Genomic DNA, 14,557 nt, shown 5'->3' on the forward strand with positions numbered 1-14,557 from the left:
CACCCGCAACTCCAAATAAAGCTAACCCCCAGCCTGGTTTGACCCGGACCTTCACCACCTGCGAAATCACTCCCGTCACTCCCCTCCAATACCCCTCCAGTGCCGGGCACAACCAAAACATATGTGTGTGGTTTGCCGGGCTTCCGCCGCACCTCCCACACTTGTCCTCCACTCCGAAGAACCTGCTCAACCTTTCTCCCATTATGTGTGCTCTATGTAGCACCTTAAATTGAATCAGGCTAAGCCTGGCGCATGAGGAAGAGGAATTTACCCTGCTTAGGGCATCAGCCCACATACCCTCCTCTATCTCCTCCCCGAGCTCTTCTTCCCACTTTCCTTTTAGTTCGCCCACCAGCTCCTCCCCCTCTTCTCTCATCTCTCGGTATATCTCTGACACCTTGCCCTCCTACAAAGAAGAAACTTAAGCAGTACAAAGATGATTTATTGAGGTATGGATTTGTCAATTGCACCAATGCAAATAAGGATGCAAAGCCCATGTGTGTTATATGCAGAGAAGCAGTGGCAAATGAGAGGAAAGGTTTCAGATCTTGAAAGAGAAATGATGGATGAAAAGTTCCTTTTGAGATTAAGACCCCAGAGTCAGTTATAACCTTACAGCTGACTCCAAATGAAAGGACTATGCAGCTACATCTGTGTAACAGCACATTAAAAACACAACAGGTAACCCGGCCAAGAGCCTGGATACCGGTCACTCCGGGGCCCAGGACAAAGCCTGACACCGCCGCTAGGCCCCGGGCTCGGCCAGGCCTCCTCAACCAGCTGCAATTCCCACCTGAGTGGCTGCCCATCGAACCGGTACAGGCCGCACTGATCCCGCCAGTACACTGTGGCCATGGGACAGCTCAGCTCAGTTCCCGCTTCTTCCCCCCGCGCGCGCACCATCGCCAGCCGTGCTCCGCTCGACCTGCCGCTTCCCTCACCGGCTCAGCCACTGTTGCCGGCTCCGCGGTCGCCATCTTGCTGTCCCCAGGGCCCCTCCCGCGCCCGCGCACGACAACCAATCAGCGATCCTGTGTACCTCCACCAATTAGCGATCTCGCGCCTGCGCACCTTCACCAATCAGCGACCCGGCGCCTGCCTACCTCCACCAATCAGTGACCCCGCGTACCTCCACCAATCAGCGACCCCGCGCCCACGCACTTCCACCAATCTGCCATCCCACGCCTGCGCACCTCCGCCAATCAGCAACCCTGCGCCCGCGCACTTCCACCAATCTGCGACACCGCGCCCATATCCTCCACCAAAAAAAAAACACAACAAAAGCCCATGAGGCTGTCAGCATTCTGGAGTAACATCACCCAGGAGTATCCAGTGCTGAGTAAAACAAGCATTTTGTTGCTATTGCCCTTCATGACTACCTACATGTGCTAGGTTGGATTTTCCATTCTGACAAAAATGAAGACGGCACAAAGGAACTGGCTGAAGACTGCAACTGCTATTCACATTTGCCCTCTCCACCTGTGAACCTGATTGGAGTGAGATTGTGAGGCGCCCCTTTCTCATTAAAGATAAGCAAATGTGGCGTGTGTCGCGAAGGTCGGCCAGTGTGGGTCATGAAGGTCAGGCGGTTGGAAATGTAGGTCGGGGGCGGGGGGGGGGGGGGGGAGTTTGAAAAACACTGCCTTAGTGCATCACTAAGTGTGGGAAGAGAATTGGAATGGCAGGAAGTTGGACGGGAGCAGGATTGGGCTGAATTGTATCACCATGCTCAGTCCAATGATCACTTCAGACTTATTTCAGGCTAACATAGGAAGGGTGTGAACTTGGGTGCAAAGAACTGTCATATATATGATGTGCCGAATGGGTTCCTTCAGTGCTGTAATCTGCTGTGGTCGCTGACATCAGTAAAATTGTACCCAATCATGAGTCAACATCTTTAAGTGAGGAAAGATTTTTTTAAATTACGGGTAGATAGGAACAGGAGAAGATTATTTAGCTGATCGAGCCTGTTCCACTATTCAATTACATCATTGCTGATCTATCCGTCAGTACTGTTTACGGTCTTTGTCCCATAAGCCTTAATACCCAGAACTAACAAAAGATATATCGATCCCAATCTTGAAAATTTCAATTGAAGCAGCATCCACTGCCTTTTGCGGGGAGAGTTTCAGCACGTTTGTATTTCCAACCCCTTTGTGTAATAAAGTGCTTCTTAATTTCTCTCCTAAATGGCTGAGCTCTAATTTTAAGATTATGTCTACTTGTTCTGGATTTCCCCCCAGCAGAGGAGATGAAAACTCAAATTGGATCACCCACAAACATCTAACCTCAAGGGAAATCAAACCAAATTTCAGTTTTCCTCAGATGAAAAGAAATTAATAAAGTCGAACATAGTTTGGCTTTCCCTGCTGGCAAACCATCTATGCCATAGACTGTTGAAAGAGCTTGGTTGTACACACTGACATCATTGCTGGAAAGAGGAGCTTCCTGGAGATGTATCTAACAGAAATGAGCAGAGTCTGACATATTGTCGAGGTTATGTCAGCAAATATCACTGAACACACTGGAGATAAGTCACACTGCCTCTGATAGCTTCAAAATGTTTTTGTCAGGACGCTCTGAATCCCTGGTTTTTAGCATGCACTAAAGCCTGAGGTGGCAATTTGGTAATATACGATTAATATTTCAGGCATATGCATCTGTAATCCTTTGAGGCATGCACAGTGATTCTCCACAGTAATGGAAAGAATATTTTTTTTATTTAAAGCTTTTCCAAATATGCAGTGGGTGTCTTTCTGATTATATTTTATGGCATTCACATTGTGAGAAGTACAGAAATAAACTTTCAGAGGTTTATATAGTCGCAAAGTCGTGGGCTTGTTAAAAAGTGTAAACTTTCTTCAGTCACTCAAGCAGTGGGGGAGATTCTTTGGCTGCACCCGACCGGAAATTCCCACCCGAGGTCAGCAGACTTTTCCATGGTCCCCATCCCGTCCATGGCGATCTTGCGCCGGGTGTGGCCGAAGAATCCAGCCCGATTATTAGGCGTGTTAGTCATTGGTCGACGCAGCTTATTAGGCGTATTTGTCATTGGTCGACGCAGCAGAGGCGGCTTGCCATTGGTCGACGGCAGGATCTTCCGGTCCCGCCGATGTATACGCCGTTTTGCGTCTCTCACCCGTCCCACCACCAGGAGTCGCTGTCGGAGGGACCGGAACATCACACCGATTGGAAGGGTTCAGCTCATTGCCTCTGGGGTAGAAAACGTGAACAAAAGTTTAATCTGCGTCGGAGTTCAAAGTAATTTGCCATATCAGTTTAAAAGAGCATAGGTAAATTTTAAGTGGCAAGTTCAGGATAAATATCTTCAGTTAAAGATTAACTAGTGGCTGGTTTTCCAGGTAAAATGGAAGAAAAACTTTGTAATCATTCGGAGGTAGTTAGTTGAGATGTGTGGGAGGGGCGGGGGCAGAATTTGTAGATTTCTGTGGAAGGATGAACCAAATGAGTTGTTTGACCTTCCACATCTATAATTAATCAATCTGGCCTCTCTCCTTTATGTTGCTCCATCATCGTTCTGAACTCCTCCACAAGCTCTACCTTTATCCTCCCTCCCACCCTCATCTCTTTCTCCGCATATTTCTTTGTCTCCGAGATCACCTCCTCAACTGCCTCAACCTCTGGCTCCCCGGGTTGACTTTTTGTTGTGTGCCCCAATCCCTCCCCCGGGAGGAAATGCAGGTCGAGAACCCACCCCTGCCGGCATCGGGATCCAGAGGGTGAATTTTGAGATTGCGCCCAATTTAAGTAACCATCATGATCCCTATCCCGAGGGTGGAAGGCCAACAGGAGGCCATCCAGCACTCACGGATCACCAGCATCACAGTCAGAGAGGTATGCACTGCAGATGCAGGCAGAAGGGAGAGAGAGGGCGCCTCAAGATTGAGATAACTTCTGAAGAGATTTAAATAAAAAATTAACAGTAAAAATGGCCACAGCTGCCAGGCTGTGCTAGAGATAGCACACATGAAGAACAGCTGGATTCCAACGATGAAACCTTGGAGTACATCAGGTGCAGTCAAAATGGAATGTGAGGAGAGACAAATGAAGGAAATATTTTAACCGTGTTGGACAAAGTGCTGAGAAAAGATGTACGATGGAGAGACTGCAGTGTCACAGTGGTCTCAGGCGCATTAAAAGAGATGAGGGGAGAATTTTTAAATGGGTTGCAGAGATGGGACGAGAGGTGGACAGGGCCACAGTTTCTCACTACTGGCCAGCGTGCCAGTTATTGTGGAGGGGCAGCCCATCCACTGGACAGCCAGTGGCTGGCGCTGTAGCTTGGAGGCTTTGACCGAATGTGGGAGGAGCTCCCTGTAATGCTTTCACAAGTCGAACCCAACTTTAATATCATCTGGGCTTCCAACCAGGGCTAGATTATCATTGAGACTGCCAATTCAGCTTTCAAAATCTACCCTGGCTCGCCCCACGGATCCTGTTTTCGGGATCCTTAAGGGGAAGGGGGAGCAGCCACAAGTCGTGGTCCCCATAGGTACCAACGACATAGGTAGGAAAAGGGATAGGGACGTAAGGCAGGAATTCAGGGAGCTAGGGTGGAAACTTAGATCTAGGACAAACAGAGTTATTATCTCTGGGTTGTTACCCGTGCCACGTGTTAGCGAGACGAGGAATAGGGAAAGAGAGGAGTTGAACACGTGGCTCCAGGGATGGTGCAGGAGGGAGGGTTTCAGATTTCTGGATTATTGGGGTTCATTCTGGGGTCGGTGGGACCTTTACAAACGGGATGGTCTACATCTGGACCAGAGGGGTACCAATATCCTGGAGGGGAAATTTGCTAATGCTCTTCGGGAGGGTTTAAACTAGTTCAGAAGGGGATTGGGAACCTGAATTGTAGCTCCAGTATACAGGAGGTTGAGAGTAGTGAGGTCATGAGTAAGGTTTCAAAGTTGCAGGAGTGTACCGGCAGGCAGGAACGTGGTTTAAAGTGTGACTTCTTCAATGCCAGGAGCATCCGGAATAAGGTGGGTGAACTTGCGGCATGGGTTGGTACCTGGGACTTCGATGTTGTGACCATTTCGGAGACACGGATAGAGCAGGGACAGGAATGGTTGTTGCAGGTGCCGGGGTTTAGATATTTCAGTAAGCTCAGGGAAGTTGGTAAAAGAGGGGGTGGGGTGGCATTGTTAGTCAAGGACAGCATTACGGTGGCAGAAAGGATGTTTGATGAGGACCTGTCTACTGAGGTAGTATGGGCTGAGGTTAGAAACAGGAAAAGAGAGGTCACCCTGTTAGGGGTTTTCTATAGGCCTCTGAAAAGCTCCAGAGATGTAGAGGAAAGGATTGCAAAGATGATTCTGGATAGGAGCGAAAGCAACAAGGTAGTTGTTATGGGGGACTTCAGCTTTCCAAATATTGACTGGAAACGCTATAGTTCGAGTACTTTAGATGGGTCCGTTTTTGTCCAATGTGTGCAGGAGGGTTTCCTGACACAGTATGTAGATAGGCCAACGAGAGGCGAGGGCATATTGGATTTGGTACTGGGTAATGAACCAGGACAGGTGATAGATTTGGAGGTAGGTGAGCACTTTGGTGATAGTGACCAGAATTTGATTACGTTTACTTTAGTGATGGAAAGGGATAGGAATATACCGCCGGGCAAGAGTTATATCTGGGGGAAAGGCAATTATGATGCGATGAGGCAAGACTTAGGATGCATCGGATGGAGAGGAAAACTGCAGGGGATGGGCACAATGGAAATGTGGAGCTTGTTCATGGAACAGCTACTGCGTGTCCTTGATAAGTATGTACCTGTCAGGCAGGGAGGAAGTGGTCGAGCGAGTGAACCGTGATTTACTAAAGCAGTCGAAACACTTGTCAAGAGGAAGAAGGAGGCTTATGTAAAGATGAGACATGAAGGTTCAGTTAGGACGCTCAAGAGTTACAAGTTAGCTAGGAAGGACCTAAAGAGAGAGCTAAGAAGAGCCAGGCGGGGACATGAGAAGTCTTCGGCAGGTAGGATGAAGGATAACCCTAAAGCTTTCTATTGATATGTCAGGAATAAAAGAATGACTAGGGTAAGAGTAGGGCCAGTCAAGGACAGTAGTGGAAAGTTGTGCGTGGAGTCCGAGGAGATAGGAGAGGTGCTAAATGAATATTTTTTGTCAGTATTCACACAGGAAAAAGATAATGTTGTCGAGGAGAATACTGAGATTCAGGCCACTAGACTAGAAGGGCTTGAGGTTCATAAGCAGGAGGTGTTAGCAATTCTGGAAAGTGTGAAAATAGGTAAGTCACCTGGGCCGGATGGGATTTATCCTAGGATTCTCTGGGAAGCTAGGGAGGGGATTGCTGAGCCTTTCGCTTTGATCTTTAAGTCATCCTTGTCTACAGGAATAGTGCCAGAAGACTGGAGGATAGGCAAATGTCCACTTGTTCAAGAAGGGGAGTAGAGACAACCCCGGTAACTATAGACCAGTGAGCCTTACTTCTGTTGTGGGCAAAGTCTTGGAAAGGTTTATAAGAGATAGGATGTATAATCATCTGGAAAAGAATAATTTGATTAGAGATAGTCAACACGGTTTTGTGAAGGGTAGGTCATGCCTCACAAACCTTATAGAGTTCTTTGAGAAGGTGACCAAGCAGGTGGATGAGGGTAAAGCAGTTGATGTGGTGTATATGGATTTCAGTAAAGCGTTTGATAAGATTCCCCACGGTAGGCTACTGCAGAAAATACGGGGGCATGGGATTCAGGGTGATTTAGCAGTTTGGATCAGAAATTGGCTAGCTGGAAGAAGACAAAGGGTGGTGGTTGATGGGAAATGTTCAGACTGGAGTCCAGTTACTAGTGGTGTACCACAAGGATCTGTTTTGGGGCCACTGCTGTTTGTCATTTTTATAAATGACCTGGAGGAGGGAGTAGAAGGATGGGTGAGGAAATATGCAGATGACACTAAAGTCGGTGGAGTTGTGGACAGCGCGGAAGGATGTTACAAGTTACAGAGGGACATAGATAAGCTGCAGCGCTGGGCTGAGAGGTGGCAAATGGGGTTTAATGCAGAAAAGTGTGAGGTGATTCATTTTGGAAGGAATAACAGGAAGACAGAGTACTGGGCTAATGGTAAGATTCTTGGCAGTGTGGATGAGCAGAGAGATCTCGGTGTCCATGTACATAGATCCCTGAAAGTTGCCACCCAGGTTGAGAGGGTTGTTAAGAAGGCGTACGGTGTGTTAGCTTTTATTGGTAGAGGGATTGAATTTCGGAGCCATGAGGTCATATGTTGCAGCTGTACAAAACTCTGGTGCGTCCGCATTTGGAGTATTGTGTGCAATTCTGGTCGCTGGATTATAGGAAGGATGTGGAAGCATTGGAAAGGGTGCAGAGGAGATTTACCAGAATGTTGCCTGGTATGGAGGGGAAGATCTTATGAGGAAAGGCTGAGGGACTTGAGACTGTTTTCATTAGAGAGAAGAAGGTTAAGAGGTGACTTAATTGAGGCATACAAGATGATCAGAGGATTGGATAGGGTGGACAGTGAGAGCCTTTTTCCTTGGATGGTGATGTCTAGCACGAGGGGACATAGCTTTAAATTGAGGGGAGATAGATATAGGACAGATGTCAGAGGTAGGTTCTTTACTCAGAGAGTAGTAAGGGTGTGGAATGCCTGCAACAGTAGTGGACTCGCCAACACTAAGGGCATTCAAATGGTCATTGGATAGACATATGGACGATAAGGGAATAGTGTAGATGGGCTTTAGAGTGGTTTCACAGGTCGGCACAACATCGAGGGCCGAAGGACCTGTACTGCGCTGTAATGTACTATGCTCTAAACAGTGAAACCCACTGCCAAGCCTTTACAATCTTCTGGGTTGACTTCTTTAATGCTGTCCTGAACAGCCTCTCGCACAACATAAATACCTCGTCTGCCAGCCTATGCTATCCAATACAATGTCTTGTTCTTCTTCTCTTCATTGATCGCCACAATTTCTCACTCCCATGTGCCTTCATTCTAAAATTCTCCACATTGTGCACAGATCTACCGCTTGGTTTTTGTATAGCCCGTTGGGAGAACAGAGTTATTCCTGGTGTAAACTGTTTAAATTTAGGGAACATTCTTTCACTTGAATTGATACTTTGGGAAATTGTAAGGTGAAGAAAGCCTCAAGCAAACATTTCTGTCAGAATGAGAACCTTAATGCTCAGGAGATTAGCTCTACTGTGTCCTATCTGTGGGAAATCTGATGTTCATTCAGTAAGGTAGAGTTCAGCGAAACTAGGTGGTGAAAGAGATACTATACTAACTGTCAATGCTGTGCTGTTTTCAGTTCTCCTGTGCGTCTCCAAGCCATGGTGGACCAGATAACGCCCATGAGGTTTGGGTCTGCAATAGTGATGGATATGTTGGACAGGTCTGCCTGCTAAGCATCAAGCCAGTGCCCACTGTGGAAGCCTGTATCGCAGTGTGCTCCGCAAGGATTATCTGCATAGCCTCTGTGCCAGGCCTCAGTGGCACTTCCAGGTGGGGATTTATGCACTTAACCATTCACTCATTGTCTGAGAGTTGGTAACCTTGGAAGAACTTACAAATTGTAAAAATAATCAATTTTGAACAACCATTATAGCCAAGTACTTCATTACCTGTAGTGTTTGGCTCACAAATGCCTAGTGAACAGGAGTATATGGAGAACATAAATGCCTCATGGTGGAAACCATTAAAAAAAAAGTGCGGTTGCATAAACTATGAAAAAATCCATTTGGTTTAGTAAATTCCTTTAAAATTGCGTTCTTGTTTACAGGCGATTTCCTTTCCTCTCCTCCATTCAGTGCTCGTATGTAAACACTGAAATAAATACAAAAGAGACTTATTAAGAGCTTGTTAACTACTTGTTAATATCTGGAATGTGCTTGTTAAATCTTCTGTATTGGAGCTGTTACACGTTCTTAACTGTGGTGTGTGCAAAATGTATGATATAAATAGCATATATAAAGTTAACTGTGCACCCATAGAAGAAAATATGTCTCAAGTTCCAGATCCCACCATTTCAAACAGTTTTCCTTGGAGGTAGACGCATACCTCTGTTCTCATCCGCTCCTGAAAGCTGTGTGATCTCTGCAGGTCTTAACCACTCGACTTGAACCCAAGCTGGGACAGTGGAGCTGCAGCTCTCATGAAATGCTGATATATTTTCTTTGGCAAATTACTGCTGAGACTCTGCATCCTGTAAACCAGTTACTTGGCGACATTATTCATGAAGGCCCTGCCTTCTCAACCTTGCCCCTCGCCTGAGGTGTGGTGATCTTCAGGTTAAATCACTACCAGTCAACTCTCCCGCTCAAAGGGGAGAGCAGGTCATCTGGGACTATGGCGACTTTACCAACCTTGTAATCTCCTCCAAAACCATTCACTGTGGTGTTGCACACATGGAGCTAAGACCCCACTGCACTTGTAAACTACCTCTCCAGTCCAACCTCGCTTTCCTTTACAAAGTCCTTGGAGGTGTTGTTACCACCCAAACCTCTCCCTATCGTTTCCATAACTCAAAATTTGAACCTTTCCAATCAGCTTTCCACCCAAACTACAGATCTGAAACAGTCTTATCAGAGTCATGGATGATATCCTATGTCTTGCAATACCAGGTTAAAGTCCAACAGGTTTATTTCAAATCACGAGCTTTCGGAGCGTAGCTCCTTCATCAGATGAGTGATTCCAAATAAACCTGTTGGACTTGAACCTGGTGTTGTAAGACTTCATACTGTGCCCACCCCAGTCCAACACCGGCATCTCCACATCATGACATCTATGTGACTGTGACTTTGGTCCACTCGCTCTCCTTATCCTGTTTCATCTGAAACATTTAACTACATTAACCTTTTCTGACAGCTCTTTGTTGTCCAGCTCAGTGAGACTGCCCTGGCCTGACCCCATTCTAATTTATTCAGTGAGTGCCAGAGAATCTCCTGGCTTCCCTTCCCACTCCTGTGCCATTACTTCTGGAGTCCATCGAAGATCTCTCCTTGCCCCTCACCCCTTCCATTTCCCATCTACATGCTATTTTAAGAGTGACTGTCTGTATTCATGGTTGTGACTGAGGGGGAAGCCAGCAGAGGGAAGATGATACAAGGAATGAATGGTGATTTTTGTTTGCTCTTTGCTGTGTTATCAGAGACAGGTCGGAGTTGCTTCTGAGCCCACACCGAACTAATGCAGTCTCCTTGGAAGAACCTAGTTCGCAGCAACCTTTCCATATCTCCATTTCAAACTCTGCACAGTCACTGGGAGAATTGACTGAAAGTGGAAACAGAAGCTTGAACCCCTTCGACAGCGATGACACTGAAGATGATGAGTCATCCCCAAGTCCATCAGGCACACTGAGGAGTCAGGCCAGCAGATCCACCATCTCCTCGAGTACAGGGAGTAAGTCGGACCTGAACCATTCTCATTTTCCGATTGCCTCGTGTATTTTATTCTATCAGTGCAGCAAAAAATCTGAGGCTTCCAAATGATTTGTTTTTTCTTTATGAATTTTCATTCCAGTTTTCTCTCTCTGCACCTTCTATGTTGATGTATTGGCTGATGCTGCGGTTCTGTGGATACGGAGAGCCCCGTGGTACCCTGCCTCAGGGCCATCTGCAAACCTCGTAGCCTTTCCTGTCCAGGCCAATCTAAACTGAGACTGTTCTGACTAGAATTAGTTAATTCAGCTGACGACAGGGATTACCAGATCACCTGATGCTGTTCTCCATTATTCAAACATGAATTAATGATAGAAACTGGGCGGCATGGACAAGCTGGGCCGAAGGGCCTGTTTCCATGCAGTAAATATGTATGACTCGAATTATTCCTCAGCGATCCATAGGAATCGCCATCTCTAGCAGCTGGGTTTTGAACAAAATAGCTGAATGCCAGAGGTGAGGTGAGAGTGACTGCCCTTGACATCAAGGCAGCATTTGATTGAGTATGGCATCAAGGAGCCCTAGCTAAACTGAAGTCAATGGGAATTGGGGGGAAACTCTCCGTTGGTTGGAGCCATACCTGGCACAAAGGAAGATGGTTGTGGTGGTTGGAGGTCAATGATCTCAACTCCAGGACATCACTGCAGGAGGTCCTCAGGGTAGCGTCCTAGGCTCAACCATCTTCAGCTGCTTCATCAATGACCTCCCATCATAAGGTCAGAAGTGGGTATGTTTGCAGATGACTGCACAATGTTCAGCACTATTCGCGACTCCTCAGATAATGAGGCAGTCCATGTCCAAATGCAGCAGGACCTGGACAATACCAGGCTTGGGCTGACAAGTAGCAAGTTACATTCGCACCACACAAGTGCCAGGCAATGACCATCTCCTACAAGAGAGGATCTAACCACTGCCCCTTGACATTCAATGGAATTGCCATCGCTGAATCCCCCACAATCAACATCCTGGGGGTTACCATTGATCAGAAACTGAACTGGACTAGCCATATTAATACTGTGGCTACCGTGGCAGGTTAAAGGCTGGGTATCCTATGGTGAGTAACTTACCTCCAGACACCCCAAAGCCTGTCCACCATCTACAAGGCACAATTCAGGAGTGTAACGGAATACTCTCCACTTGCCTGGATGAGTGCAGCTCCAACAACAATCAAGAAGCTCGACACCATCCAGGGCAAAGCAACCAGCTTGATTGTTCCCCCTTCCACAAAAATTCAAACCCTCCACCACTGACGAACAGTGGCAGCCATGTGTACCACCTACAAGATGAATTGCTGTAACTCACCATGGTTCCTTAGACAGCACCTTCCAAACCCATGACCACTACCATCTAGAAGGACAAGAGCAGCAGATACCTGGGAACCCCACCACCTGGAGGTTCCCATCCAAGTCACTCACCAGCCTGATTTGGAAATATATTGTCCTTCCTTCAGTGTCGCGAGGGCAATACCCTGGAACTCCCTCCCTAACAGCACAGTGGGTGTGCCTACACCTGAAGGACTGCAGTGGTTCAAGAAGGCAACTCACCACCACCTTCTGAAGAGCAACTAGGGATGGGCAATAAATGCTGGCCCTAACCAGCGACGCCTACATCCTGTAAATTAATAAAAAAAATTGAGTAATACCTGTAAATCAGGAGATGGAGGGGAGCGGGGACTTGCGGAAGGATGTGACGGAATTGAAGATAGTCCAGAGGAGGTCACAAGAGATAAAGACCTGAATCTATGAGAATAGATTGAGAAGTTGGGTCTGTTTTCCTTGGAGGAAAGGAGGCTGAGGGGAGACTTGATAGAGATATTCAAGATCCTGAGGGGTAGGGACAGTGGAATGAATGAGGAACTGTTCAGATCCCCTGATATGTTATTTCTACACATATCCACAATTTAATGAGACAGTCCCCGTGATGGATGCCTATTCCTTTCTGGTAGAATTCTGTAGATGATGCTTCTTAAATAGTTTTTTCGGTATCCGACACTATCGGCATTGAAAAATCCTCAGAAACAGAATGTGAACTTGTCACTGTCTCTGGTCTCCATTCCAAAGTATAGCTCTCCAGATCTTCTAAAAGTAGAACCTCTTAAGAGGTTTTCTGCAAACTTATTTTGTGCAGCAAGTAACTGATCAACATGACGTCTATGACGTCTTGGCGTCTTATGTTCATAGATCTTTGAAAGTCGCCACTCAAGTGGATAGAGCTGTGAAGAAGGCCTATGGTGTGTTAGCATTCATTAGCAGAGGGGTTGAATTTAAGAGCTGTGAGGTGATGATGCAGCTGTACAAAACTTTGGTAAGGCCACATTTGGAGTAATATGTGCAGTTCTGGTCGCCTCATTTTAGGAAGGATGTGGAAGCTTTGGAAAAGGTGCAAAGGAAATTTACCAGGATGTTGCCTGGAATGGAGAGTAGGTCTTACGAGGAAAGGTTGAGAGTGCGAGGCCTTTTCTCATTAGAACGGAGAAGGATGAGGGGAGACTTGATAGAGGTTTATAAGATGATCAGGGGAATAGATAGAGTAGACAGTCAGAGACTTTTCCCCCGGGTAGAACAAACCATTACAAGGGGACATCAATTTAAGGTAAATGGTGGAAGATATAGGGGGGATGTCAGAGGTAGGTTCTTTACCCAGAGAGTAGTGGGGGCATGGAATGCACTGCCTGTGGAAGTAGTTGAGTCGGAAACATAGGGACCTTCAAGAGGCTATTGGATAGATACATGGATTACGGTAGAATGATGGGGTGCAGATTAATTTGTTCTTAATCTAGGACAAAAGTTCGGCACAACATCGTGGGCCGAAGGGCCTGTTCTGTGCTGTATTTTCTATGTTCAGTAGATTACCAAGAACTAGAGGGCACAGATTCAGAATAATTGGCAAAATGGGTAGAGGTGACATGAGGAAAACCCTTTTCACCAAAGAGTGGTTGGAGTCAGGAATGAACTTCCAGAGTGTGTGGTGAAGGCAGGTTGATCAAGATATTCAAAAGGGAATTGGATTGCTAACTGAAAATAAATAATGTGCAAGGTTATAGGGATACGGCAGAAGAGTGGGACGAGGTGGAATGCTCCTTCAGTGAGCCAGTACAGGCTCGATGGGCTAATAGGCCTCCTTCTGCACTGTAAAGGTTCTGTGACTCTGTGAAGCTAACTTAGATACATCAACGGCCTTCAAAAGGCATCTCGACAAATACATGGATAGGATGGGTATAGACAGATATGGCACAAGGAAGTGGTGAGGGTTTTGGCCAAGTGTGGTATCATGACCGGTACAGGCTTGGAGGACCGAACGGCCTGTTCCTGTGCTGTACTGTTCTTTGTTCTTCGTTCTAATTGGTCTATAGTTTCTAGTTTTCTGCCTCCATCTCTTCTTGAATAGAGGGGTTATATTGTTAGGCAAGCTTATTGCGGGGTAGATGAGAATGTCGAATTCGATACACAAACAGATTAGCCATGATCTTATCGAATGGCGGAGTGGGCTCGGGAGTCGAATGGCATACTTCTGCTCCGATTTCATATGTTCGTATGATTAAAGTGTACATTTGTTCATCTGTTAACAAGCTCTCTCTTCACAAGTACATGCAAAGGTTGAAAGATGCCCTCTAGGCATAAATACCCACATATGATTTTAAACTATAATTGTTTGAGATTCTCACCCAAGAAAAAAATTAGAGTTTAGTTCAAAGTGCAAATCCAAGGTACATTTTCTTGTCAAAATTGGTTCCATTTGGGAAGTATGGATGTGGATGGGTGCACCAATTCAAAACACCATAGAATGGTGGCAAATATTGCAGTTTCACCATGTAGCAATGTACCAGCTGGGAATTTTAGCAATACTTCCCTACAAGACTAGGCTGAATTTGCTCCACTTTGACATATCTCTTAGTGACCAGTGTAGAGTGACCTACCTCAAAATATATCTTGTATTAGCTCTCTTGTTAAGTTTGCTGACTGTAAATGGTCGTTTGGTAGGACAGAATTTGAGTATTGCTGTAAAAAGAAAAAGAAGCTTTTTGTCTTGCACTTATCAAGACAATCACAAAAAAACCAATGTCAGGGGAATCAACAACTTTATATTGTATAAGAAGAGGGTCCTGATTGGTTGGCAAGTGGGCTC

General features: G+C 46.2%; 1 protein-coding gene across 1 annotated transcript in view; it reads left to right on the top strand.

Annotated features, from left to right (window-relative positions):
• LOC140391997 (rho guanine nucleotide exchange factor 17-like) overlaps positions 1-14,557 on the top strand; it is a 570,574-nt gene that overhangs the window by 512,976 nt on the left and 43,041 nt on the right. Inside the window, exons 13-14 of the mRNA XM_072477120.1 lie at positions 8,305-8,498; positions 10,144-10,394. Coding sequence (XP_072333221.1) covers positions 8,305-8,498; positions 10,144-10,394 — 445 coding nt within the window. The remainder of the gene's footprint in view (positions 1-8,304; positions 8,499-10,143; positions 10,395-14,557) is intronic.

Source organism: Scyliorhinus torazame, chromosome 15 (genome assembly GCF_047496885.1).
Source record: "Scyliorhinus torazame isolate Kashiwa2021f chromosome 15, sScyTor2.1, whole genome shotgun sequence".
In the NCBI taxonomy this organism is placed as follows: Eukaryota; Metazoa; Chordata; class Chondrichthyes; order Carcharhiniformes; family Scyliorhinidae; genus Scyliorhinus; species Scyliorhinus torazame.